The 27,628-nt window shown below is 41.6% G+C and overlaps 1 protein-coding gene across 1 annotated transcript; it reads right to left on the minus strand.

Moving 5' to 3' along the window:
* Nucleotides 1-13,441: 13,441 nt before the first annotated feature.
* On the minus strand, nt 13,442-27,623 carry LOC119653945 (pickpocket protein 28-like). Its single transcript, XM_038059106.1, has 9 exons — nt 27,529-27,623; nt 27,132-27,332; nt 20,736-20,859; nt 20,526-20,677; nt 20,352-20,467; nt 20,212-20,300; nt 19,561-20,143; nt 13,699-13,844; nt 13,442-13,640 (listed from the first exon to the last, which is right to left on the minus strand). Exons 1-9 carry the CDS (start codon nt 27,621-27,623, stop codon nt 13,464-13,466), a joined length of 1,683 nt encoding a protein of 560 aa, XP_037915034.1. The 3' UTR covers nt 13,442-13,463.
* Between the last annotated feature and the right edge of the window lie 5 nt (nt 27,624-27,628).

Genomic DNA, 27,628 nt, shown 5'->3' on the forward strand with positions numbered 1-27,628 from the left:
ATCAATTCGCGTCTTGAGAAGACAAGAAAGTACCACAGCTCCAATATGAAAAACGAAAGGGTACTCCAGCAGCATGCTTAAATTACCGTTCGATCCGTCTTCCCATACCAGTCAAGTTTTTTAACGCATTCTGGACAATCGTAATCGCATTGCATTTCTGGATCTAGAGAAAGCGTTGCGCCAGATGAACTCATCTGGTATGCTCTACAACAATACTTAGTGCCAGAAGAACTGGTGCGCTGGGTTCAATTGCTCTACCACGATCCGAAAAGTAAAGTTCGAAGTGTGGTGGGTGTATCAAAACCGCTTCATGTCTCTTGTGGTGTTCATCAAGGAAGCGCCCTCTCATTGCTCCTCTTGGTTCTTGTTATGGATACACAGAACACACAGGATATACAACATCATACATTGCTTTATGCAGATGATAATGGACGTCTAATATCAGAAATGATTTCGAGCAACTCGTCCAAAAATGGAATGATCGCCTCATGCAATATGGTCTCAGATTGAATCTGAAATTGAATTTTTGACGACCGATCCCCATGAAACAATGTCAGCCCAAAACTGAGCGATTTAAATATGTCGGGTAAATGCTATTAGCCAATGGAGAACTGCGTTATGAAACGGTTTCACGCATTAACGCAACGTATCAACGCATCTCTCAAATCTAAATTTTACCGCAATGTGGTCCGCCCTGTCATTATATATGATTCTGAGTGTTGACCCACTATAAAAGGCAATGAACGGCGTCTTCCGATTACGGAGGCGAAGATGTTGCGTTGGATATGTGGCGTGACACGCCTTGGTCATGGATATTGCGGTAGAGGTGTCTTCGGTGGTGCGGTTATGCAATTTGCGCTAATGTGAATTCACTCGTGAAGTCGATGGTATGCGACCAAAAATGAGGCCGAAACAACGGTGGCTTGACACGCTGGATGATGATTTGAAAGCCTCGCGATTGCATTCAGATCAGGCTTTTTATAAAACAATTGTGAACGATTGTGAACTATTCATAGCAAAGCTAGACAACTCGACGAACCAAGACCAATGAACATTAGTTACTCTAAGCAAACTGCCCATTACCTAACAAAATAAAAATAAATAAATAAAAACTCAAATACCATATACTTTAAGAAAGGAGAAGAAATTGGAAACATATTCCAAATATACGGCGATATTCTATATACCGATCTTATATTTCAGGAATCTTCAACAGGCCCATTAAAACTAATCCAGATAAACCATTTGAACCAAAAAGAAAACTCAAAACTCTGTAACTGCTAAGCAAATACAAAAGTACTTTTTACCAAGAAACAGTAGATTTATCTTTTAAAAACTCCTGAAAAACGAAATCGAAACCTTGCAAATCCATAAACAAAATGTTGTGCGGATAGAGGAAATGCTTCAGCAGTAGGTCAAATGCGAAGCAAAAATGAAGAACCGCCATCGTCCACCGGAAACTGAACCACGTTACCACCGATAACAGGTTGCACATACCGAATATTGACGACATTCTTTTAGAACAATCTATTTAGCTAAAGGTTTTTACCACATCAAAATTCCAAACCTGAAATCTAAAACAACTTTTTCAACTAATAACGTCCATCACGAGTTCAGAGGAATGCCTTTTGGGCTCGAAAATGCAGCTGACAGTCCTTGGTCTATCTTGAGCACAGTTTCAAATTACAAATAGACAGAGCTGAATTTCTGAAACATGAAACCGAAATTTGCACCACATTATAACAATAGAGGATGAGGACAAACCCGAAAGAAGTTTAAACAATTTCGAATCCCAAAAACACAAAAGCAAATTAAACAGTTTCATGGACTCGCCGGGTTCTACAGAAAAGTTATTCAAAACTCTTCCAAAATTGCCAAGCCTTTGCGATTGGAGAAAAAGATTCTCAAATAAATCCACAAGACAAAGATAATATCTAGCCCTTTGAAATATTATAATTACTAATAGTAAGTGACCCAATTTTGATATACCCAAACTTCAACGATAAGTTTGTGCCCACCACAAATGCTTCAAATTTTGCTATCGGGGAAACAGCAAGACAGACAAACACACAGTTTTACACAAAACCATAAAAACGTCAAAGCTAACCCCGAACTAAGGGACCTAGGAAGAATTGCAAGCAAAATCAAGAGGACACAGAAAGAAGTTTTATGTAAATCTGATTTTTGTCAACCCTACGCTGACACGTAATATGTCCTGGCAAATTAGCGAGTACTTCGCAGATAGCGACCACCAGGCAACCACCTTTGTACTAGGGATGGAGCCATAGCCCAAAATCCAAAAAAAAACAGGATGATCGCGAGCAGAGCAAGGGAGAATACTTTATGAAGTTTCATTTCGAGGCGGACATAAACCCGTGGGGTAGTGACTATAAAATCGTGACGGGACGATTCAGAGGCCGTTAATTTCCGCAGATCACGTACCCTTACCTCTAATTAAAAATTAAAAAACTAACTAAATTAATTATTTAAATTAACTAACTAACTAAACTAAAAACTCTAATTAAAAATTAAAAAACATCCAGGTGTTATTTCCGAGGTAAAATGGGTTATTGACAACTTCCAGTGACCCCTGACGTTGATTCCGGCGGTCATCAGAGACGAGTTGCTGAAGATGTGTGGTCGAATAAGTGACAGCAGCAGGGTATAGAGGCAATACCGAATGGCTTCTAAACTCTATGGGGAACATGTTCGAGCGAGTAATTTATAATAGATTACTCCCGGTTGTCGAGGGCCAAATAGGCAGCACAATATATCTAATAGGCAGTACCCACACTCAATGGACCGGACTTGGAAATGTATTGGAGAAGTTTATCCGTATACATCATAGGATCTCAACATCTGGCAGTATCTACATGTGGTTTAATGCCTATGACCTGAGTGTGGGTACTACTTATTGGATATACTGTGATCGGCAATATGGATTCTGTAAAGCCAGATAAACTGTTGATGCCATCAAAATGATTGCTGACTTGTCTGAAAATGTAATTCACGGTAGGGGTAGGTAGGTAGGGTCCCAACAGGTATTGTATGTTTGTAACACTGGACCCGAGAAATGCAATCAATTCGGCCCCCATGGTTATATTCAGTGAAAAATTCCTCCCTTGAATTCACTGACGAATAATATATTGTACATATCTCACTGCATGTGTACACTTCAGTTTGCTCATATGCTCCAAACAAACATTGTCTATCACTGATGACCGTACAGATGTTTCCGATTTACTTCTTGCAGAAAAGCATATATATAACATTTACATTATGAGTATTGTATGCACAAATATATCTATCTGAATTAGGCACTACCACAAAGCTTCATTTGCATATATGTATATAAATACATACATATGTCTGGCTCGAGTAATTGGTATTGATATATAAATAAGCAAAAACCTAAAACGAAATGTTTCAGTTCGACAGTGGATTCCTCCCAGTGAAGACGCGTAATTGATTCCGAGTGAGTTTTAGCATCCGAGTTGTAGAAGTAGCAAGTAGTAGTAGTCGTGATTTTGGTTGTAGTAGTGCGTAGTGCGTAACGTAGAGAGTAGATAGTTTTTCAATAGATTGTAGACTTTTTGTTGCGTTTCGGCACTATGTCGAAGCGCAATGTGGACACTAGGCCCGAATCCCCCCAGGAGGTGGATCCGTGCAAAAGGATCCACCCTGCTGGGGACGCTGATGACCCCTTTACACCGCCGAGCAGCCCTGAAGCTGCATCGATAGACTGCTCTTCCGAAGCGGAGAGCGTTTCTGATACCAGACTGGCTGACCTCGAGTACCAGCTACAGAAAATGCAAGCAGCCAACAAGAGACTGATGAGCCATAACATTCGGCTCATGTCTCTTCTTGGCATTGACGGCCCCGAAGTCCTCGACAACGAGGAATCCATACTCAACCTGGACAACAAAATGGCCGCATATAGAAATTTTTGTGCCGGCAATCACGGCAATCAGCTCATCCACTCACACGCTGAAGCGGAGCCAATGACCCGCTCACATCATCAAACAACAGTACCATCATCATCTGAAGTAATACCAGCGCAAATCCTCATCGACCCACCATCGCAACCACACACCATTGCAGTTAATAAACAACAATCAGGTCAACAACCGATCACACACACACCGACCATCCAACAACCAAGCACCAATACTACAATCTTTCAGCAATCAACCCTCAATTCAACAACTACAACTCAACAACCTATCACCATCATCCCATCTCAGCAACATCCTACAGTCGTCCACAACAATAATATTACACCTAGGGTAAGTCAGGAAAAATTTCCCCCCATAATTATCCGCGCCGATCCGACTAGTACAAGATCTGTTACAACTAAAATAATCAGTGCCTCCCCTAATGTCTCCCTCAAAAAAACCAGTATGCACTCCACACATGTGCTCGTCTCGAACCAAACGGAGTTCGAAACCACGAAAGCACTACTGAAAGAAGGGAATCATCCCTTCTTCACTTTCACACCAGCACATCAAAAGCCGGTAAATCTAGTTCTCCGGGGACTAGATTTCACCTACACATCTGATGAAGTTCTCGGCGAACTCCATCGGCTCGGTGTTACAGACGCAGTTAGTGTTCGACCGTATGAGACGAGCTCATCGAGGCGAAACAATAAATCCCTCCACCTTTTCCTGGTTTCATTCAAACCGGGCTTCCAACAATCCGTCTTATCCAAGGCCAGGGCGATGTTCCATTGCCTTGTTAATTTTGAACCCGTTCAATTTCACGAAATAGCCCAATGTCGCAATTGTCAGAGACTTGGACACGCCGCATCTAACTGCAATCTACCTTACCGTTGCGTTAAATGCAACACTCCCCACGGTCCCCGACAATGTCCCAAGACCCCCAACCAAAATCCTACGTGTATAAATTGCGGCTCCAATACGCATCCGGCGAGTTATCGCAACTGCCCGATGTTCGTACAAGCCCGTGCACGCCAAAACACACCCCCTCAACCAAACAAGCCCTCTTCAACCCCTGCTCCCAAGACTTCTTCCTTGCACAACCCTAGCCAGTTTACCAATTCTCTCCCACTTCAAAACCAGCCACTCTCCTATGCTTCCATAGCCAGAAACGCCGCTCATCCTAGCAACTCCTTCAATTTGGATAGTGAAATCCTCTCACTATTCAATATGCCGACTCCTCAACTCGCCTCCCAACTCAACTCCTTCATTCCCACTTACCATTCCCTTTCCTCCCCTATGGAAAAACGCCTCGCCCTACTTTCCTTCTTGTGCCAAGTCTCTCCCAGCAATGTCCACTAAAGTGGTATTGCTCAACCCAAATTCCATTGTGAGCAGGCAAAAGAGACATGAACTCCTTAACTTCCATAACACCCATAATCCACACTTCCTCCTACTCACTGAAACAAGGCTCAACTCGACCCACAGGCTCTCCTTTCCTAACATCACTTCCTTCCGAACCGACCGTATAAACCGCCCGGGCGGAGGTACAGCTATCCTAGTATCCAATCACATAGACTCCAACCAAATTTTTGTCCCATCATCCATCACCCCTTCCCTTGAGACCACGGTTATCTCGGTTATTTCCCGTTCCTCTATCACTTTTCTCGGCAGCCTCTACTGCCCAAGACAAATCCTTGACCCAGCTGACCTCACCCGACTTGTACATTTCCTCAGAACCCTCCCAGAATCCCAAAATAAACAAGTCTTCCTCATACTAGGCGGCGACCTGAATGCCAAACACAGTATGTGGTTCAACTCCATCCCCAACCCGAACGGCAACAGGTTAGCCAACTGGTATTCCCAGAACTCCCTCCCTCTACAGCTAACCTTTCTCCCGCCCAACCAGCCCACCCACCACTCATCCAATTCCCATTCCTTCCTTGACCTATTCCTCGTAAGTAATAATCTCCTCACTCAATCCCACTTCCCTGTAGTTCCCTCTGATCTCCCAACTGTTCCCGGCCTCAGTGATCATGACGGTGTGGTTCTAGAACTCTCCATAAATGATCAACTCCCCAGAGCTCAACCTAAATTCCTTCCTGATTATTCCAAAGCCAACTGGAATCTAGTCAACTACAGACTAGCTGACAGACTTTCAACCATCTCTCTTCCACCTTCTCCTTCTCCAGAGATAATAGACAACTCAATAGCCCAGATTTCCCAAATCACCCAAGAGGTATGCAACCAAACCATCCCTCTACGTCCCTTAACCTATAATAACTTAATCACCCTCCCCACCCACATCCTCGACCTAATCAAACTCAAAACCACCCTCCGCCGCCAACTCCACCGTAACAGATATAATCCCCGTTTCAACTACCTTAAAACCCGAATTGACTCCCTAACACAAACCATCCGATCCGAAATCCAATCCCTCTACGCCGAACACCACACCGTCAAACTCTCAGGTATCTCCATAAACAATCAAACATGCAACAAACTCCGCCACACCTGTCCCCACCTCGCCAAATCTAAAGCTCCTACCACCCTTCCACACAACACTTCTCCTAAAGACCATGCCGACCAATTGGCGAAAACCTTTCTCGCAGCTCATCGCATCACCCTTCACCTTTCAGACCCTGCTACCGAATCTTCAGTTTCTCAACACCTCTCCGATCTTACGTCCAACTTTCCAGTGTATACCAACTTACCAATTCCACCCCCAGGTCCTGCTCCTCATTTTTGCGACCCAATCCCATCCCTTTCCAAAGAATCCATCGAATCCATAATCCTTTCCCGTAAAAACAAAAAATCCACAGGTCCTGACAAAATTCCTACCATCATTCTTAAAAGGTGCGCCAAAACTTTAAGTCCTCTCCTTTCACAACTTTTCAACCATTGCTTCATTTTAGCTCACTTCCCCGCTCCTTGGAAACAAGCACACATCGTCCCCATCCGGAAAAAACAAGAACCCTCATCCAATCCCAATAGCTACCGCCCAATCTCCTTACTCAACTCCCTTTCCAAGATTTTTGAAGTCGCCATCCATGACCTTTTACTCTCCCACATCTCCGATCACGATACAATCCCCAGCTTCCAATTCGCCAACAAGAAAGGTCATGGCACATCACACGCCCTTCTCGTCCTCAAATCCGACCTATACAAAAACTTAAATAATAACATCCCCACCACCGCCTGCCTCCTAGACATTCAGAAGGCCTTCGATTCCGTATGGCACGAAGGCCTTATTTTCAAACTTTCCTTTATGTTCAAATTTCATCCACACCTTTCTCGACTTATACTTAGCTTCCTCTCCAACCGCCATTCCCAAGTTAAAGTCCTCGACTCCTTGTCCGATTCCTACAGTCCCCCCGCAGGCATCCCACAAGGCTCGGTCCTCTCGGCAACCCTCTTCTCTCTCTACACTGCAGATATCCCTCTTCACCATTCCACCACATCTCCCTACACAGTTAAAGTTCTCCAATATGCCGATGACCTAATTCTCTATACCCCATCCAGAAATATTCGTGCTGCCCAATCCCGTGTAAACCACTCCATCCAATCCCTCAACTCCTACCTCATCTCCTGGAAACTTCTACTCAATCCGTCCAAATGCCATGCCATCGTCTTCCGAGGCAGGATAAAACTCACCTTCAAGATGCGCTGCGATATTTCCGATCTCCTCTTTAAAATTGGCCAAGATCCAATCCTCACCGTCACCTCCACAAAATACCTCGGCATCCATTTAAATTCCCGTCTCTCTCCCATTCCTCACGTTAATTCGATCCTCACCAACACTTCAACCGGTCTTAAATCCTTATGGCCCATCCTCAACTACAAGTCCCCCGTCCGTCCTGACGTTAAGCTCTACTGCTACAAGCTACTAATACGTCCATTAATGACGTACGGCTTCGTAGCATGGTGCGATCTAACATCACACCAAATGGAGCGCCTACGAGCTAACGAAAGGAAGTTCCTCCGAATATCCCTAGGCCCTTCCCATCCTCGTTCCAACCAAGCCGTCTACAACCGAGTCAACTCGACCCGCTTAGACGTGTTCCTCATCAAATCCCTAATAAAGTTCCTCTACCAATCCCTGAATCACGACAATAGCCTAGTCCGAGAGTCCATCTGTTCATACATCAGTCCTATAGACCGCCCATTTAGAACCCATGTCCTCCCCTCCGACATCCTAAACCTTCACTCCTTAGGTCGCGTTTTTCGCAACGGTAAATTAATGTATTACCATCGGCCCTACAATGTACATCGCTCTGACACTGTCTACTCCATCTCCCAATAGTTTTAACCCTCCCCTTACGCATCCTTCTCCCATCCTTTTACCGGTAATTTATATGTCTCAAACAATCTTTATTTTATGGGGGGTTTTTCCTGACTTTCCCTCCACTAGCTTGTAAGCTTAGGTTAAGTGAATCTGTAAATCACTTCTATTATTAAGCTTTAGGTTAATTTCTAGATAAGACTAATGTCGTTAGAAATAAGTTCTAGTGTTAAGAAATAGCCTTAAGCTCAACATTGTAAATATTAAGTTAAATAAAATGAATGTGTCAAAAAAAAAAAAACGAAATGTTTCCCTGCGACCCCCATTCATATGAGTTCACTTTGTTGTGTTATTGACGAATGGATATTTTATGATAACGCCACACAGGGTTTAGAATACACAAAATTAAAATAAAATGTAAAAGTTTCACCTTCTATAACTTTGTTATAATAATAATAGTTGGATTTCCTTCAAACTTTGCAACCTTATATTATTATCTTACATCCCTTATGCTATTGCCAAATTTTGTACTTCTAGCATGAAATTAAAGGGAGCTCCCAGCTGAACGGGATATACTTTGAGGCCTAGATTTCGTGTAGATACACCACTCTGACTTTTTTCAGATTTTTCGGTTGGATAGGTTCTAAGAACGAAAGCTGTTACACTTTTTGGGGGTCATATATTGAGCCCTTACTCCCATACGTTTCACGCGATATCAAATATTGTTACGAAAAACATTAATCGAGCCCTTTCATTTGATCTCCACAATGGCCATATTCTGAAAAAAAAAAATCCACGCCCTTTTACATGTATGGGGAGCGCCCTTAAACTCAACACAACATGGCGCCACTTGCTATATGCAAAGGGTTTCCCAGACCACACGTTCTCACAAAACTTCGTGACAATCAGTTCAACCACTTCCTTTAAATACAAACCGAACCTGCTACTCAGCGCCTTCAACGCCTTTGACAGCGAGTGTTTTTCCTTCCCGTGGGAACGTTATGAGATTTATGCTGATAAACAATGGCAAAAGCAACTTTGACACAGCAGAGAAGTTATTTGAGAAGCTCATTAAGCCACGACTGACTGACGCAATACGTGCTGCGATCCACAGTTGATGTCATTGACGAGCGGTAAAACTGGCTGAGACAAACAGTTACCACTGTCGCCGAGTGGTACTCTTTATGACCGTAGATATAAGAAAGGTCTTCAATTCTGCAAGATGGTGTCACATGCTTGAGGCGCTAAAAAATCGTTTCAATACTCAATGCTACCTATTGCAAATGTTAAGGAACTATTTAAAGGACCGTGCCCTACTCTAATAGACCCGGGAAGGACAGCGGTTGAGCAACTCAGCTCACACTGGGAATGGTGATGCCGCGAGTAAGCAAATGAATGGCTAAATACGGATTCTCCCTAGCTCTGCAAAAAAACCAAAGTCGTTGTGCTGACCAAGGAGACAGTTCCCACAGTCCTCCCAATTCAAGGTTGATGAAGTGATGGTCTTGTCGAAAGCCAGCGGTGGAATACCTCGGCATCACTATAGGCACGAAAACGAGCAGATTCGCAACCACGCAGACAAAGCTGCGGCTAGAGTGTTTTTGCGATTTGCCGGCTGAAGTCCAATGTCGGAGGTTCCTCCAGCAGGGAACGCCTGCTGATGAGCGCGGTTCAATCCATCCTTCTTTGCGGTTCCGAAGTATGGGCTGACTCCCTCAGTAAGAAATGTACCGCAAGGGCCTAACGCAAGTACAAAGACGAAGCGCTCTGCGAGTTGTGTCCGTCTATCTTACCGTCTCGGTAGCCAGTACTAATGTTGTCAGCAGGAGTTATTCCAATCGCTCGCCATGCTGTCTTACGGAGGCTTATATACCTCAGACGAGGGGATGGAAATAAGGAAGTGTCGGTTGTGAATAGGGAACCCGCACATTTTGCGCATGGCAGCTATTTCAGGAAGAAAATCGAGAGATAAATGAACCACTCTTCTCATAAAGGATATGCAACCGTGGTTCAATCGAAAGCACGGTGATGTTGACTATTTCCTAAACCAGATACTCAGCGGTCATGCATAGTTTCAATCTTACTTTCGCGCAATCAGGAAATCACGCTCTGCAAAAGATGGGAGAACCATCCCCATCACCTTTCCATGGAAGGGTGTCACCATATTTGAGGCCATGCTACAGAGCAGGGGGACGTGGAGCTGAGTGGCACGTTATACTCAAGGCATTCTTAAGGTGAAAAAGGGGGAGATGAATAGAAAAAATGCCCATGTAGCTGAGGCTCCTTGAATACTCGGGGCTTTGCTTATATAGACCTGACGGTCAAACGGTCAAACGGTTCGGGTCAGAATCCTAGACACTCCAAGGATATGTTTTAGTCGGTAGTCTGTCTCCGACAGGAGTCCGGTACTTTTTTCATAAGGACATTTCACCTTCCTACCCAAAAAAAATAATAACCTTCACATTCACTTGATGTACTGTATGCATATCGTGACGACAGCTTGTGGTGGTGAGTAACCATCACAAACTTTTATAAATCTTAGTGGAACAAAAAATAAGTACATTGGCCAGCATTTGAATGAACATACATTTTAACGAACATTGATTGTAAATATGCTGATTTAAAATTACTGATTGTAATATAAACATTGCCCGTAGCATTAAGAAAGCCAGTGTAGCATAACTATTAAATGATCAATATCGGTTTTTTCCTGCTGTATTTGCCATTGTTCTTTCAAGTAACATTGAAATATATGTTTCGTACTTGTTTCTTCGACTGGAATGGCCAGACAGGAAGTTTCCAACATTGATAATGTTTATATGAATCAAGTCGTGATTACATTACTATGATTTAGCTGTGATATACTCTCTCTCGTCAGGAATACAGAAAAGTTTTTGATCAAATCGTCTACAATATGGAGTCCTCCATAAGTCAAGTTCATTGAATGTGTTGAACAGCAGATATTTAGTCAGGAGGGAAGCAAAATTATTTAGGGATCACGGTGCACAGGATTCGAAAGACGAGCCGACCCCGCTTCTAAAACCTAAAAAGGCTGTAGAGGGGGTAGACTCGTATCGATTTTGATTACTTTCAGGCACAACGAAAACGTTCATGGGGCAAGAATCCATTTGCGTGATGGCCGGCGACATCGACTCAATCCCAGACTCACACCAGGAAATCACGGTGATGTCTCTCGCTCCTGGAAAGAGGATCCCATAGATTTCATGAGTGTTACCAGGCAGGTAACAGTGTAACAATAACATCACCACAAATCCATAGCTGACGTCACGATAAAGTCATCTGAATCTTTGACTTCTACTTTAGTTTCAAATACTTCCTGGCATTTACCTATAACAAGAAGATTGAGAGCCCTCAACAGCAGTTACCTTTTCCCTACCAAAGTGATTTTCTCCTTAAAATTTACTTTTTCTTGAGGCCTTGTCCCGTTCGAAGTGAAGGTGCGCTCGTCTTGCTCAATGACACTAGTTTACTGGGTCATAGGCCTAATCTGAATGAAGTCAGGAAGCTTTCAGATCACCAGCTAGCGTCTCAACCCATCGTTATTTCGGTCGTCATCGTCAGCTTGAATTACTTGTCCATACCATCGAAAATGACTCTCCCAATTTTTCCACGATCGGTGCAACCCCATAGTGATATCGATCGCAGATGTCCTCATTTCAGATGTGCTGATCCGACGCAACATCTTTGTCTCCATTACCGCGTGTGGCACCCAAACATCCAGCTTTCTTGGAATCCAATCTTCTGCAAATGGTTTCAAACGGTTTAATGGTCCTTACCGAGTTTCTGGCCTATCGAATGAATGCTCATATGCCGGTCTACTTGGATAATTTCGACGATTTGATCGGTTTCTACGACGAATGGCCTACCAGTACGGGGAGTATCTTCGCCATCCACTACACCAGAACCAAATCGATCGAACCAACGCTGTGCTGTACAAATCGTTACAGTATCGGGCCCATAAACTTCACAAATTTTTTTGGCCGCCTTCGTTGCATTTTTACTTCTCAGGTAGAAAAAAACGTAAAATATGACAAATTTCTTCATCCATCTCCATTTTTGACGCGCTATAACTTGAGACTGAAACGTACGATCACAACACTGCCAAAGAGACACTTGTAGCACAGATTGTTGTCTTCAAATCGCCGTATAGTATGGCCCGATACGATAAGTGCAACACAAGCTAAACATAGCTCGCCATCTATTGACAAAATACGACATTTTTTTCCCCCCAACTCAATATATCATCGCCATTTCAAAAATGGTCACTGTTATTGAGCAAATTGTTTTACCTGTACTATACTGATTAGTGATGTATGTGGTACTTGAACTGCTACTCGCATTAATTGTTTGGAATATGAGGAATCCTAAGTCCATGGGCCGGACCGGACCAAATGGAGAGCAACGCTTTTGGTCCACGGACCCCTCGTTTGGGGCGTAGCACCAAAGCATTCAAAGGACTATCGGTTTCGTCTAGGACATAGGCAACTTTTTGCGATTATATAAAGGAGCGTTTTCCACCTGTTACCGCGTTCGATCATAGGGCAGAAGAGAGGCCGCGTCGGATGAGTTGCCTCTGCCCTAAACGGAACCGTAAGTTCCTCTTTTTGAAGTTCGTATTAAAACTATTCAATGCAAATGGACTACCCCTTTATTACTCTTATTTTACGCTGAGGGTAATGTAGTAAGTCACTCAGTCACTCCTAAGCCCATTGCGATCTCCTGGCTGAAACTGGAGAGTAGATCTTATTCGTCATATCAGCCTTCATCCCACCCGTAAGGGGTCGACTGGATCTATATTGTCACCTATCTCGATTATAAGCTTATTGCTGGTAGTGTCAAGGGGTTTTTAAGATATCAAGAGTTCGCCTGCATGGGGAGTCTTGAGTGAATTACTTTCAAGATAATAGTATCTCATGTTGATTTTCGCCCTGTTTACTGCGTGAAATGCTTATTTTTTGAAAGGTCTTGCAGACGATGACGTTGGGGTGGAGCAAATTATACAATTTTCAAGGTTGAAAAGGTCAATGCTCTTATTGCTAATTGATTTTGCTATAGAGTAAACACCACTTTTTCTGCAGGTTTCACAAGGGTGAGGAGCACATTAAAATTTCAAGATTCTTTAGACAGTATATTTCATTTAAGGAAACCCACATAGTGAACAATAATTTTGCCAAAGCATTTATGAGTTTTCATTGCCACAAACTGTATCTGGTTATACACCATTGCTATTCACAATACGGCAATTGAGTTTCAAGTGCATGTGCTTTACTTTCTGATTCTATGTAAACTACTTTCTTCAAACTGAAATTCATCATTTTTGGATGTATTCGAAGACGTGGCCCATAATTCTGCCGAGAGTCGACAAAGTAAATTGGTTTTACGTTTTTCTTGGCTGAAGAGACCTAGAAGAACACAGAATGTCTTTAATAATAGATCCGAAACTACTTTTTGCACAACTACCTTTTGCATATTGAATTGCATCTCATCTTTATTATAACTGGGACGCTTAGCGCCGTAGCAGGGAGCTATAAAAAAGAAGTACATCAGCTCAATTCCTGATAAAATGCTAAATCCCAAAAAGAGACCTAAAATTCCGCCACTACTTGCTAAAGGAAAAACAATTCATTAACAATTTTCTCATTATTCATATTATGGGGACGGTAACTTTTTGAAATGATGCCTTTTTGTAATTTCCTAGAATTAGTAGTGGGTTATGCCCATTACCTTCCAAGATTTGTTGTTATGCAGGTATTCAAAATTAGACTACATTGTTGGTATCGAGAGTCCAAAATGATCAGCAAATAGTGTTTTATAAAAAAATTGTGGAGAAAATTTGAATATTTTAAAAACAAGGTAGGACGCCGGAAGCTCAGCGCTTCAGGTATAAAGGTTTTGTACATCTCTTATTCTCTCTATGCACGCTTTTCCATTCGTACATAGTTAACAATTCAAAATAGTCCTTTATATATAGTAAAATCTATCTACGTCGAATTCTCATTTGTCAAGAAAAATTGTTCAAGTTATAGAGATTTCGACTTAAGGGGCTATTCTAGTGACAACAAATTTTTCCTTCAATTGTCTGCTTTTAACATATATTGATCACGAATAACTATGTAAAATATTATGTTATTATCTACTTTCGTTTTAATTTTATAAGCATATTTCGAAACGTGCGTCGAACAGCTCTCTTTCGGCAGAATTCATAGTAAAGATTTTTTCAAAATATGATTTTTTGATGCACGGGGTAGCACAGAGAAAAATCGAATGAACTGATTTAATCCAAACTTTGTGTACACACTACGGATAAAAATAGTTACCGCCCGCACCTAAAATTAGACAAATATATTGAAATTTGGGAGCACTTTTCCACATTCAATATCGAACTTAGTTTTCCATAAATGGTAGTTATTTTGTTGTTCTTCCTCCGTTGAATACAACTCCGTCCAAAGTCCTCTTATCGTGGTGCCTCCGTCAAGCTAATGGTATAACTCGAAAGTTGCATTCAAACGCAAACAAACTACACAGTAAATTAAGGTGTATATATGAAGCAACTAAAATATGCAAAAAGTACAAAAGAATATTTGAGAATTTTGTTAAAACCTTCTTCAAAGTTACAACTTCAATAATGGTAAGTATTCAGGCCAGCAGGAGTCATAGGAATATTTTATTTCAAAAACACTAATTGAAAGTACATACACAAACCTCCAATCTATGTGATTTGAGTGTTACTTGGAACTCCTCTAGCATATACATACCTGCCTCGACTAATTAATGCTGATATACAAATAACTAAAAAACATTTAAAAAAAAAAGGTAAAAATAAGATATTCACTATTCAGAGGAGCCTACTTTATATGAGGACGCCGTCATACACGCCCTAAAGTGCAATCAGTTCATTCAAAATTACTTTGTTAATAATATTTAAATTTCCTTCAAAATACCCATTTTGTTTTGTTTCATATAAATGCTTTATAAAATATCAGAAAGGTAAAAAAGGCAAATATCTCTTACCACGGAATTCTCATCTTGCTCGTTTAACATTTAACCATAATCTTACGAAATATCCACCACGCTGATCCTTAGTGGTTTGATTATTTGATAATCTTACGTGGTGTATGTATGAAATTGGTAATTATCGTTTTCTTATTCTTCTTCTTCTTTAGACATTGTCCGTTCCAGAAAGAGAAGAGGAGTCTCCTCTTGCTGGACCTTTTTGGCCTCATTAAGGTTTTGTGTAAAACAAAACCTTATTAAAATCGGTTTACTGTCTGTCTGTCCGTCTGCCCGTCTGTCTGTTTGTCCGTCACACGTATTTTTCTCGGAGACGATCTTAACGATTCACACCAAATTTTGTGGGAAGGTGGGAAATGTGAACGCTGGAGATGTGTGCGATTTCATTGGCAGCACAAGAATGTCTGCGACAAAAATGGAGGGGTCGCACCATTTGAATCTGTTCCGACATGCAAAAAGGAGGGTAATTTTTTTTTCCTAAATTATAGTCATGTGTGGTATCAAATAAAAAGTCTCGATTAGTACTTTCCGAAGCCGATGTTAGTTTTGACATTTGTTGGAAAGGTGGGGAGTGAGGAGGGTCGAAAATAATCATTTCTTTAACGGTACTATTCTCAGAAACTACTCAACCGAAAAATCTGAAAAAAATCAAGAGGCTGCCACTATATGGTGCCTAGGCTCCGAAATACCCTCCATACCGATCTCTGTTCAAATAAAGTTAATAATAGTATATTATTATAATTTTTGGTAGTTGGCTGCAATACCCCCTTAATTTTTTTCTAGCACCACGAAATTGCAACAATGTAGGGTGCAACATAGAGCATGATCCTTCCAAGCTTGGTGAAAATCCTACTATTACTAACAAAGTTATAATAGGTGAAATTGTTCGCTTCTTTGCAAATTCAAGATATTGAATGGCAATATCACCTAAATGTGGATTTCCCCACATAATATATGTATATATTACGTGCTAGGTACTAATGGCACAAATGCACACTCAAATATCTTTACAAAAGAAATACACAAAACCTTCCATATCTGGTGCAATTTGAAAAACAAACCCCAAAGCCGTTTCTGAAAAAACCTGTGTGTTTGAAATCATCGGCATTTGAAATTTCAACGAAATTCAAACAGACTGAAAACCCCGCGCCATGTTGTGTACCGCCATAACTCGACCCGAGAAACTTCAGTAGCCCGGCAACTGGCAGTTACTTATAAAAATACAAAACTGTCAATATTAATTTCCCGCATGAAATGCTAAGGAGGACGATGAAATATTGTTTCGTGCCTTGCTGCACAAATAACTCCATAAAACCCCACAGAAAGCTTTTTTGGCTGTTCCGAAAGGAGATTTTCGGAAGAAGTGGATCGGCATCGTCCGACGGAATCCAGTTTGTAAACTTTAACTCCAATCTTAATTAATAATATCGGACTGCGTTAGAATTTTGTGTCACTATATACCGCACAAATGCATTTTTTTTCTGGCCTGTGAATCTTTCTGAAACGTACATTTTGTTACCATTCACGTAAAATCTCAGAATTTGCTATATAACTTATTACCATTACTACCAAAATGTTAAGTAACTTGAAGGATTGTCCATTCACGTATCAATTTCCCACTTTCCAGTTAAAAACTGATTAATTACTTGAAAAGTAACGAACACTAAGCCGAATGCCTTCTCGTAGATAAGACTGAAATTTCTCGCTCGATGATGTCACCGTGTTTTCTTTTCCGCCTTGTGAGAATTCAATGTTTAAACCATTATAACTAATAAATGAGCGTTCCGAATTGGTTTTTTTTAACGGCATAAAAAATCATAATCATTTTCTACCGCGAGGAGTCTATTAGCTCGTTGTTGTAGTTAATACATTTATTAAATTGTTCTCAGCTGAAAGCGTTTTAAAGAAATTTTTCATTAATATACAAATAGCAACAACGCGTTCGACTTATGATATAAAAGTATAGGACTTTGTTATAGTATATTTTAGACTACGAGATAAGAGGGTGATTCCGAAAGTACTGCACATAGTCGCCGTACTGAGCGCTGTAATCGAAACAAAACGTCATAATCTTATGTTCTCCTGAGTTGCCTGAACACGCTAGTGTGTTTCGTTCACATCCGGTATTGTCTATGTGAAGTACGTTCGTTCCTAGCGAAACTCGATCGATTATACAAATTGAAACTTCGAGAGGCCGTACGCCAACAGAAATGTTTAATGAGTTGCGGGAGGTGTGTGGTGAGACCACCTTCTATCGCGCCCCGATTTCGAGGTGATCGGAAAAATTTAAGGCGATCAACAATCGCTCGAAGATAGTTCACGTTCGGGAAAACCACAAACATCTAGGGAGTTCGCAAACGCTTTACCGTGGCAACGATTATCGAAGAAGATCGACGCTTAAGGGGGTCATCCCGTGTGGCATCAATTGTATCTAAATATAGTGTAGAATATATGGGCAAAATGATTTTTTGATATTCGGAGTCATTCGGAAATTATAGTGTTAAACACGTGATAAGTCACATGCCAGACTTATGTTGATCGCCGTAATAAAGCTCGTATTTATCGGTTCGAATGACGCTCGGATGACTTCGCTAAAAGGACAAGAATTGAAGCCAAGGCCGTACATGTGTTTCTTCAAAAAACCTAAGGTTTATGGACTAGATATAGCAGATTAATGGTCAGTTAAGGTTTTATGGCTAAAAATCGCATTCTAATTTTTAAGTGCGTTTTTTTCGAAACCGCGTGTTGAAAATCGGCTGCCACCATAGACCAAATTCTATTTAACCAAACTCAAAAAAAAAGTTTAAATCGCCGCCAAAAATTAAGCTTTTAATATTTTTTAATAATACTAGGTTGCCGATTGTAGTTAAGTCTGTACGTTAAAATGCCGTTTACTTTTTTCTTTAAGATGATCACAGCGCCATCTAGCATGGCAGCAGAAAAACACCTTTTTTTGGAGATGCGTGTATAAACTGCTCTCTATTTCAATAACGAACAATGTGATCGGCCTGAAAAAATTACTATGAACGCTCAAGATATTAGCAAACCTATGATGAAAAATTCGTATTCGCCTCTTTCTCCAGTTCTTCACAAAAAATTTTTAAGAAAAGCCAAAAAAAACGGCTTTCACACGGGATGACCCCCTTAAAAAAACTGTGCATGCATTGGGTCCCTCACTGCAACCCTCACAACAACGTGGAGGAAGAGTCGAAGTATCTGCTTAGCACGTATGAAAGCGAGAGTGAGGGATTCGTAAAGTCACAGTCAATGGAATAGAAAGGGAAAAGCTGGTAGCGCACCTCGAAATTCCGCCGATGAAAATGAAACAAATGGTAATCATGGCGTACGATTGGGAAGGTGTTTAGGTATGTGATCGTGTTGATACTACTATAGACGGTGGAAGATATACATATTTTTTACGAAAAAAGTTACATCCACAAATTCGTAAATTACGGGGAACGTTGTTGGGAACGGGTGTCATCGCTTTGCACGGTAATATGCGACCGCATCTTCATGCCTCTGTTGTGCCTGTATTCGGCGAATATGGTTGGGATACACTACCATTAGTTGCTTACTCTCCCAATACGAATCCTCCATCTACGACTTGATCCAAAAGCTCAAGTAACCGATGAGGGGAGTCCGTTTCACTGATTTGACCACGCTTAATGTTTTAAAATACAGTAAATTCAAACGAAAAAGACAAATTTGACGCTATAATTCTGCTGATAGTAGTATAATTCATATCAAACTTGATAATAATATATGATTTCTTATGTATTCATTTGACAATTGAATGAAAAGTAAAAAAAATGTGTACCTAAAAATCCCATATAGCTCCCATCGAAATCCCATATGGCCCCTATCAAAATACTATAACTCTCGGAAAGTGGTTAACCCGACCGCGAGTCTTACACACCAAGCCAATTTGCATAAAGCAAACTTGTTTCAGCGGTTGGTAATGTAATGGATTGATTTGTGGTGTAGGATTCTCGTGTGTCCCTAATTGGCAATAAGTTTATAGTAATTGGCAATTCATGAAAAGTATTAATTTGATGTACTATAACTTTGTTGATTTCAATACGGTTACCGTGAAACCTGTCAGTACCGTGCGATATATAATCAGCAATGTTACTGAAACATTGTATGCATATTTGCATTTTTAGTTATGTACGAATGGAAAACCGTGAAAACAATACCTTTTACCCGAAACGTTCCTTTTTATATGGTTGGTAACAGGAGAGAAACCACGAGTCGAATATTAAATGAAATATTAACAAAATTCAATAAGCTATAATAGAGCAATAAACTTACCGATAAAGTCCACGAAGCCTTGAAACTCTTCCCGAATAGTTCCTCTAAAGGAATTACTCTCATAAAAAAAATGGACCACAGCGAAATTGTCATAGTCAATATTAGCGTTCTTGTTTCCCCCCAGCATAAATTCTGGAATTTTAGCTCTTTTATGTAGTTTTGCACTAGTAGCCGTGGACTCATAATGAAGCCCAACACACTCAGGTAAGCACTCATGGCAACTGCTTTCATTATAAACATCTTGAGCGCTCACAAACTGATTAATGCATGTCATATCCTTAGGACCGCATATCACTGAATCTGATGACGGACGCGGCATATAGTACATGACACAGCCGCACTGTGCTTCCATGACTTGGGACTCACACTCCAATCTACAATTGGAAGATGTGTAGGTTCGAAAATAGGATGTATCCCTTTCACCTAAAAACAAGCATTGGCGTTGCTTAATGCCAATCTTCCGAACTTTCTGTGTCGAATTCCGAAAAATTGGAATAACAACAATTCGAGTTTCCATTCCAGTTTGTATGGATAACCCGTATTCAGCGATTTTCGGGGTTTCGATTGGACTATGCAATAGAACCTTAAATAAGAAAAGCATTAATTAGTTGATTCTGGAGAACGTTATATACTTTTTGATAATTTCTATACTTTGAATCCAACACTGTTCGTGGAGGAACAGAAATACTCGTCCAAGGAAGCATTCAACACCACCGTCAAACCCATATTAACGCCTGTACCTGAAAACTCAGACCATTGAATTTAACCGCAGTTTTTTTAACATCGCAAACCTAGCCCTGTAACTGGGAAATACGGCTCCGCTTTAAGTTCAACATAGCCAGACTCAGGATTCCAATCAACCGCATTATCTCCTTGGCTGTCATCACGCCGGAAGTTATCATCTTGACTAAAATGGAAATTGCTTGGATTTTATCTCATTGCCAGCAAGTATAATAATTAGAAACCTGTAGTTGCTGTGCATGTACCGTGGGTGAACTGCGTTGAACGTGCAACACAATCCCTCGTCCGTAAGAAAGGGACTAAAGAAATGATGGCAATCGACTGTGATTGACCCATAACGACATAACAGCAGCAATTCATTACATGGTTGGGAGACCTAAAAAATTTAACATAATATACTGTTCTAGGAATTCCTCAATGGAAAATGTTCTCACATTTAGAATAAATTGGCGGAAATATTGCCAGGTGCCAGCCTTTTTTGCGTTAAACAAACTCTCTGAATCCTCTTCTGAATCTAGGTGACATAGAGCTCGCAGCAAATTGTCATCAGTGGTGCCACTGGAATAAAAATTGATTCCTTCTCAAAATTCGTGGTCAAATTATGTCTATAAGTGATAGGGTATGGCGAGGCAAAGGTGGGAAAGGGGTAGATTGCCCGCGGACTCGTCGGGGGCCCAAAGTAGATATTTCGACCAGAAGAAGGGATAATAGTAGGTCCCTATAATTTTCACGCCAATTCCAGGCACCGTTTTCCGCATAATTTTTACCCTAGGTCTGTTTTTTCTCTCTACCCTAGCCCAAAAAAAAGAAAAAAAAAACCTTTTAAGGTTTACTTAATAGCATCATTAAAAATATTATAAATTATTTGCGACTTGTCACAATCTCGACAGATGACAGTTTAACCTTACAGTAGCACTAAGTGTCAAGCAAGTAGGCTTGCGCAATCCTACCTTCTTCAAAAAATAGAGAGGGGTTTTCTTGTTGGTGGCTGGTGATAGGTCAATACAAAAATCCACAGAGAATTCTCTGCAACGTCAACGCCTGCTTTCCAAGTTGCAGGATTTCGGAAAGCAGAGCATCCTTCAAATCACCAACTCGAGCATGCATTCCTTCCAGAATTTCTATTTCCACTTGTAGAAGCCTGCCTCAGTTATAGCCCGGATGCGGGATCACTAATACTATGTCCGGCATGTGGCTCGTGGCTCATTTGCAAATGGCTTGTATTCGACACTTGCCTAGAGCAAGTTCCATGAACATGTCTTCTATTCACAACAAACTCGTAAGATGGTCATACCTTCACACAACTTAATGTCAGCTAAGTACATAAAATATTTTAGCTCACACTTAGCTCGTGGGTCGTATTTGATCGCAAAACTATACCCTCTAGAATCATTCAGTAGCGATGAAAGAGGCCATACAAAACCAAGCGGGTCTCAATGAATCCCCCTACAAAAGGTCTCTCCGTATGCGAATTGGCCGAATTGGTTCTGGGGCGCTGGTACCACGAAATGATCGCACTGACAAGGTGATATCCCACCCTTCCATGATTACACTAAAAACTATATTAGTTTCGGTTCAATGCTACATAGGACATCGATTAATCAGGTGTACAAAGCGCTGCCAAAAGCTTTCTATGGCCTGTCGCTACCTGTTCTACAACTACTAAATCGATGATGCCCTTTACAACTTCTTAATCTAACTCGGCAGCCCTTCTGTTCCTCGGACAGAAGATAGTTAGTCACGAGGGGGGCATCCTTCCACTAACAAAGGACGTTAAGAAATTATAGAGGGTTGGTAAACAAATAATTGGTTTTAAGTTTGCAGGTTTTGTCCTTTTTAAAGACAAGGTAGGTAAAACCCGCAGGGAGAAAGGGTGGACATTCCTTAGACCGACTAATGATTATTTGGTTTACGCCATGTTCCAACCGACCGTCTATACTGGTAAATTTTCTGTAAAATAAATGTCCTGTCCTGTCAGCTGTTTATGGCATGTCGTGCCTCCTCTTGGATAACCTCCGCCAAATTTATGACCAAAATCGGCATGTTGAGCGTGTAATCTTCAAAGTTCACCCCAATATTCCATTGCCTTCGCTGCCGAAAACTGCACTGTCTGGACGCTCTGTTGAGATTTGTTGAATGATGAAAATACTCAGCTGGTTTCATACCTACTTTTGATTCTGATCACCACTGTAGTGACTTTCACCCTATCGCTGCAACCGGTGCATACCAGAGTAAGTTTCTACTTCAGTGTATTCAAAATTTCAACAACGGGTACCTCATCGAGGATGGCATAGTTCCGGTAAACCCTCTGCACTTTATTTTTTACCCGAAAGCTAATTTGAGTCAGTCTAGCAATGTCTTACCATAATAAGTCGCGCGCACGTTCCAGACGAATTTTTCGTGGAGGATTTCTACGGTCACTCAAACCAATCATTCGAAAGCTAATTTTCTAAACGTACCATCTTACTGGCAACAGCTCCACAATACACAAGTGATTGTAGTTGCAGTAGCGACATATCAGTACACAGTCGAGAAGCATTCTCATGATTGATTTGAGATAGAATTTTCGGAGTTACTGAAGTACATAACGCCTGGCAATACCTGTAGAGATGTTCTTCCGATTAGAGGTGTGAGCCCCCTAAATAGAAGAGTTTAACAAATGTATGGATCCATTTGAATTCTATTTGGAAAATATAAAAAGAATTTATTTTGAAGAATAAAGATACGTTCAAAAAATAACGAAGTAAGTTTTATTATTGCATCACAAGAGCTGGCAACCCTACACGGAAAACAACTTGTGACGAAACACCAAAAGGAGCGATGCGCTGGATAAGGGCCGGTTTCCTGGAGAAGAGTCACTACACCATGTATTATAGCGGCCATCCAGTAAGCCATGTGTCCGAAGTAGGGTTCCTAATCAGCCAAAAAATGAAACCTGGTGTTATTGGCTTTGAAAATATACAGGAGCCACTATACACTCTGCGCTTGGGAGGGAAATTTGGAAATATAAGCCTCATTAATGTTCACCCCCCTATAGACGAGACTGCAGAGTCGGAGAAGGATACCTTCTACGAGGCAGGTGAAGCCAACCCAAAGTTAGCCTAAAGTCAGCCCAAAGCAACCATACAAAAATAGATTCAGAAACGACGCTCGGCGTCGGCATCAGCTCGGCACTTGATTACTGCCTCCGCCACTTGTGCTACGAGGAGCGGCGATGTTTTGAAATTTGACATTACATTACAAAACATTACTTTTCAGCGATATAATGTCATCAGTTTTGTAGGGCGATGCTATTAGGTGATGCGGTAATGCTGGGTAATGCGCTGCTGTTAGGTAATGCGGTAACGCTGGCAATGCCTTGATGGAATGTTAGACGATCCTGTAATGTTTGCTGATGTTTTGATGGCGTTCCGTGATGGTGATATGATGATCATCATCAACGCTTTAATAAGGAAATCCAGACATCCCGGTTTTGCGCCGAGGTCCACCAATTCGATGTCCCTAAAAGCTGTCTGGCGTCCTGAGTTACGCGATCGCTCTAGCTCAGGCAGGGTCTGCCTCGTCTTCTTTTTCTACCATAGATATTGCCCTTATAGACTTTCCGGGTGGGATCATCCTCATCATACGGATTGAGTGACCCGCTCACCGTAACCTGTTGAGCCGGATTTTATCCACAACCCGACAGTCATGGTATCGCTCATAGATTTCGTCGTTATGTAGGCTACGGAATCGTCCATCCTCATGTAGGGGGCCAAAAATTCTTCGGAGGATTCTTCTCTCGAACGCAGCCAAGAGTTCGCAATTCTTCTTGTTAAGAACCCAAGTTTCCGAGGAATACAAGAGGACTGGTAAGATCATTGTCTTGAACAGTAAGAGCTTTGACCCTATGGTGAGACGTTTCGAGCGGAACAGTTTTTGTAAGCTGAAATAGGCTCTGATGGCAGCCAACAACCGTGCGCGGTTTTCATCGTCGTAACTGTTATCGGTTGTGATTTTCGACCCTAGATAGAAGAAATTATCAAGTGTCTCAAAGCTGTAGTCTCCTATCTTTATTCTTCCCGCTTGACCAGTGTGGTTTGATGTTGTTGGTTGGTTGGTTTTTGGTGCTGACGCTGCCGCCATATATTTTGTCCTGCGTTCATTAATGTGTAGCCCAAGATCTCGCGCCGCCTGCTCGATCTGGATGAAGGTAGTTTGTACATCCCGGGTGATTCTTCCCATGATGTTGATATCGTCAGCATAGGACAGTAGTTGGGTGAAGCTAAAGAGGATCATACCTCTTGCATTTACGTCAGCATCACGGATCCCTTTCTCCAGGCCCAGGTAAAAGAGGACGCATGATAGGGCATACCCTTGTCGTAGACGGTTGTTGATGTCGAATGGTCTCGAGAGTGTACAGTTTTACCCTGGCTATGTTATCTTAAGGGACTTTAAAGTCGATGAGTGGATGGTGCAAATGATGTCCATTGATGTCCATATTCCAACAGTTTTTCCATCGCTTGCCGCACAGAGAAAATCTGATCTGTTGCTGATTTGTCTGGAGTGAAGCCTCTTTGGTATGGGCCAATGATGTCCTGGGCGTATGGGGCTGTCCGGCCAAGCAAGATAGTGGAAAAGTTACTGAAGTAGAATGCGATTTTTAACCATAAAATCTTAACTGACCATTAATCTGCTATACCTACCTAGTCCATAAACCTCTCTAGTCTAAACTTCTGCAAGAAACACATGTTCAGCCTTGGCTTCAATTTTTGTCCTTTTAGCGAAGTCATTCGAACATCATTCGGACCAATAAATACGAGCTTTATTACGACGATCGACATAAATCTGGCATGTGACTTATCACGTGTTTAACACTATAAATTCCGAACGACTCCGAATATCAAAAAATCACTTTGCCCATATATTCTACATTATTTCTAGATACGATTGAAACCAAAAAAATTCGATTCCGCGGATCCGACACACGAGATGACCTCCTTAACCAATTCGGGTGTAATTGAATTGGCTGCTGGCGACTTATGATTTTTAAGCCGATGAATTGCACGGACTGTTTCTTCTATGCTTGGTGGTGGCAGTATGTGTCCGTCGTCTTCAGTTGGCGGGACCTCCAACTCGCCGATGTTCAGTAGTTCATTAAAGAAGTCAACCCATCACTCCAATATGCTCATTCTGTCGGAAATCAGATTTCCCTCTTTGTCTCGGTAGGATAAACATCGAGGTGTATAAGGCTTCATCCTGCTGACTTATTGGTAGAACTTCCGCGCCTGGTGCGGTTGCTCCCTGTACTTTTCGAGTTCACAGACCTATTGGTTCTTCCAGGCTTCCTTTCCGTCTGTGAAATCGCTTTTCCGCTCTACGGAGTTCGTGATAAGTCTCTGTGGGTGCCCGCGTTCTTCGAGAATGCAACATTATTCGATAGGCAGCATACTTCCGTTCCGTTGCTGGCTTACATTCATCGCCGAACCATCCGTTCCCACTTTTCTTACAGCTGGGGCCAAGTATCCTTGTAGCCGTATCAATGATAACGCTCTCCAGGTGATTGTGAAGATATTGACTGCGGTTATTGCGGCATCCATTTCCCTTTTATAGGCGTTGCGGAGGGCTGTGTTGTGGATGGCTGCAGTGTTAACTCTCACCTGATTGTCAGAGGGGATTCTGGGTGGTGTTGTTATTCGAACTCGGAGCACCATGCCAACGAGATAGCGATCCGAGTCTATACTGGTCCCCCTATATGTTCTGACATTCATCAAGGCTGAGAGGTGGTGCCGTTCGATCAACACGTAGTCAATTTGGTTGAAAGTGCTCCCATTTGGAGAGTCCCATGTATGTTTGTGGACTGCTTTCCGCGCAAACCAGGTACTTCCAACAACCGTTTCGTGTGACACTGCTAATTGAATAATCCGCAATCGAGGGTTCGTTCTACTGCCTAGTAGAGGGTATCCTTCCTCGACTCTGCAGTCTCCTTTGTAGGGGCATGGACGTTTATGAGGCTTATATTTGTAAACTTGCCTCGCAGACACAGAGTGCATAGCCATTATGCTTATGTTTTCAAAGCCGATAACAGCAGGTTTTTTTTTTTTTGGTTGACTTAGAAACCTACTCCGAGCACATGGTTTACTATATCTGGTGTAGTGATTCTTCTCTATGAAAGCGGTCCCTGTCCAACTCAGCTTCTGTAACCTTATTACACCACCCCTATATTGGGACATGGTATCGGCTAGTTGCTTGGCAGTTCCATTTCTGTACAAGGACCCCACGTTCCATGAGAAAATGCGCAAATCGTTATTCCTTTGTCGTTGCCGGGTTCGTCGTTGTTTTATCAGTCCAGTCTGAGGCTCCTGTTGTGGTTTCGTAACATGTTTTTTTCCGTCTAGGGTTATCAACCCTACCCAACCCTCAACCTGGAAGACCAGTTAGTAAAATTTGTCCCGTTTTTAGGTGCGGGAGACTCGCCTTCATGCTTTTATGTCTGCAGCTTTTTGTTAAGAAAGAGCTCCCAGCGGTCACCACGTGGAGGTGGAGGTAGGATTTGGTAGTAGAGCTGTTGGTGTTGGTTCAACAGGCGTTTCCCAGGTTTTATGCTCCATCGTGGGTACCAATTCACGTTTCACCCTGGGACCTATACTACCCTTTGACTCCCGGTGATATGATACTACTTTTTAATGTGATATCACGTTTGTAATATTACATACTATATCACCTACCAATATCTAATGTACGATAGAAGTCTATTCAATTGAAAAGAATCGTTACAAACACATTATTCAACAAATTCAGTTCAGTTTTCTCTTTCTGGAAAAAGTCTAGTCTGAACTGTAACAAGTACTTACCCCTTAATGCTTGCCACACGACTTCTTTGCGCCTGATTCATATTACATATTGTAACAGCAGGAAATGGAATGTCACGTATCGAAGTTGCCATTGAATCTATTGTAAAAATGACTGGAGTCGTTTTCCACTTTCCATAGATTTCATTTATATAATAAGCTGATAAAACTATGGCCAGACAAAATGAAACCGCGAAGACAAATCTGCCGAAATTTGAAAAAAAAATGAAAAGAAATGTCAGACGTTTGGGAAAAACGAGAATCATGGTTCAGGCATCTCTAAATTGAAGTCAAAATCAGTAATAAGCCACAAGGACACAAGAAAACCTTAAGAAACCTTAACTATTAAGACAAAAGAATAGAAGAAAGCTAAACCGAACAATATGACGATGTCAATTACCGTTCCATTCCATGCAAATTACTATCACCAATATATTTCAGTCCATGCAATGTAGAATTTGATAAGAAATCCTTAACGGTTCGTCTCAATGACATTCTGC

This window comes from Hermetia illucens, chromosome 4, assembly GCF_905115235.1.
Source record: "Hermetia illucens chromosome 4, iHerIll2.2.curated.20191125, whole genome shotgun sequence".
Classification (NCBI taxonomy): domain Eukaryota; kingdom Metazoa; phylum Arthropoda; class Insecta; order Diptera; family Stratiomyidae; genus Hermetia; species Hermetia illucens.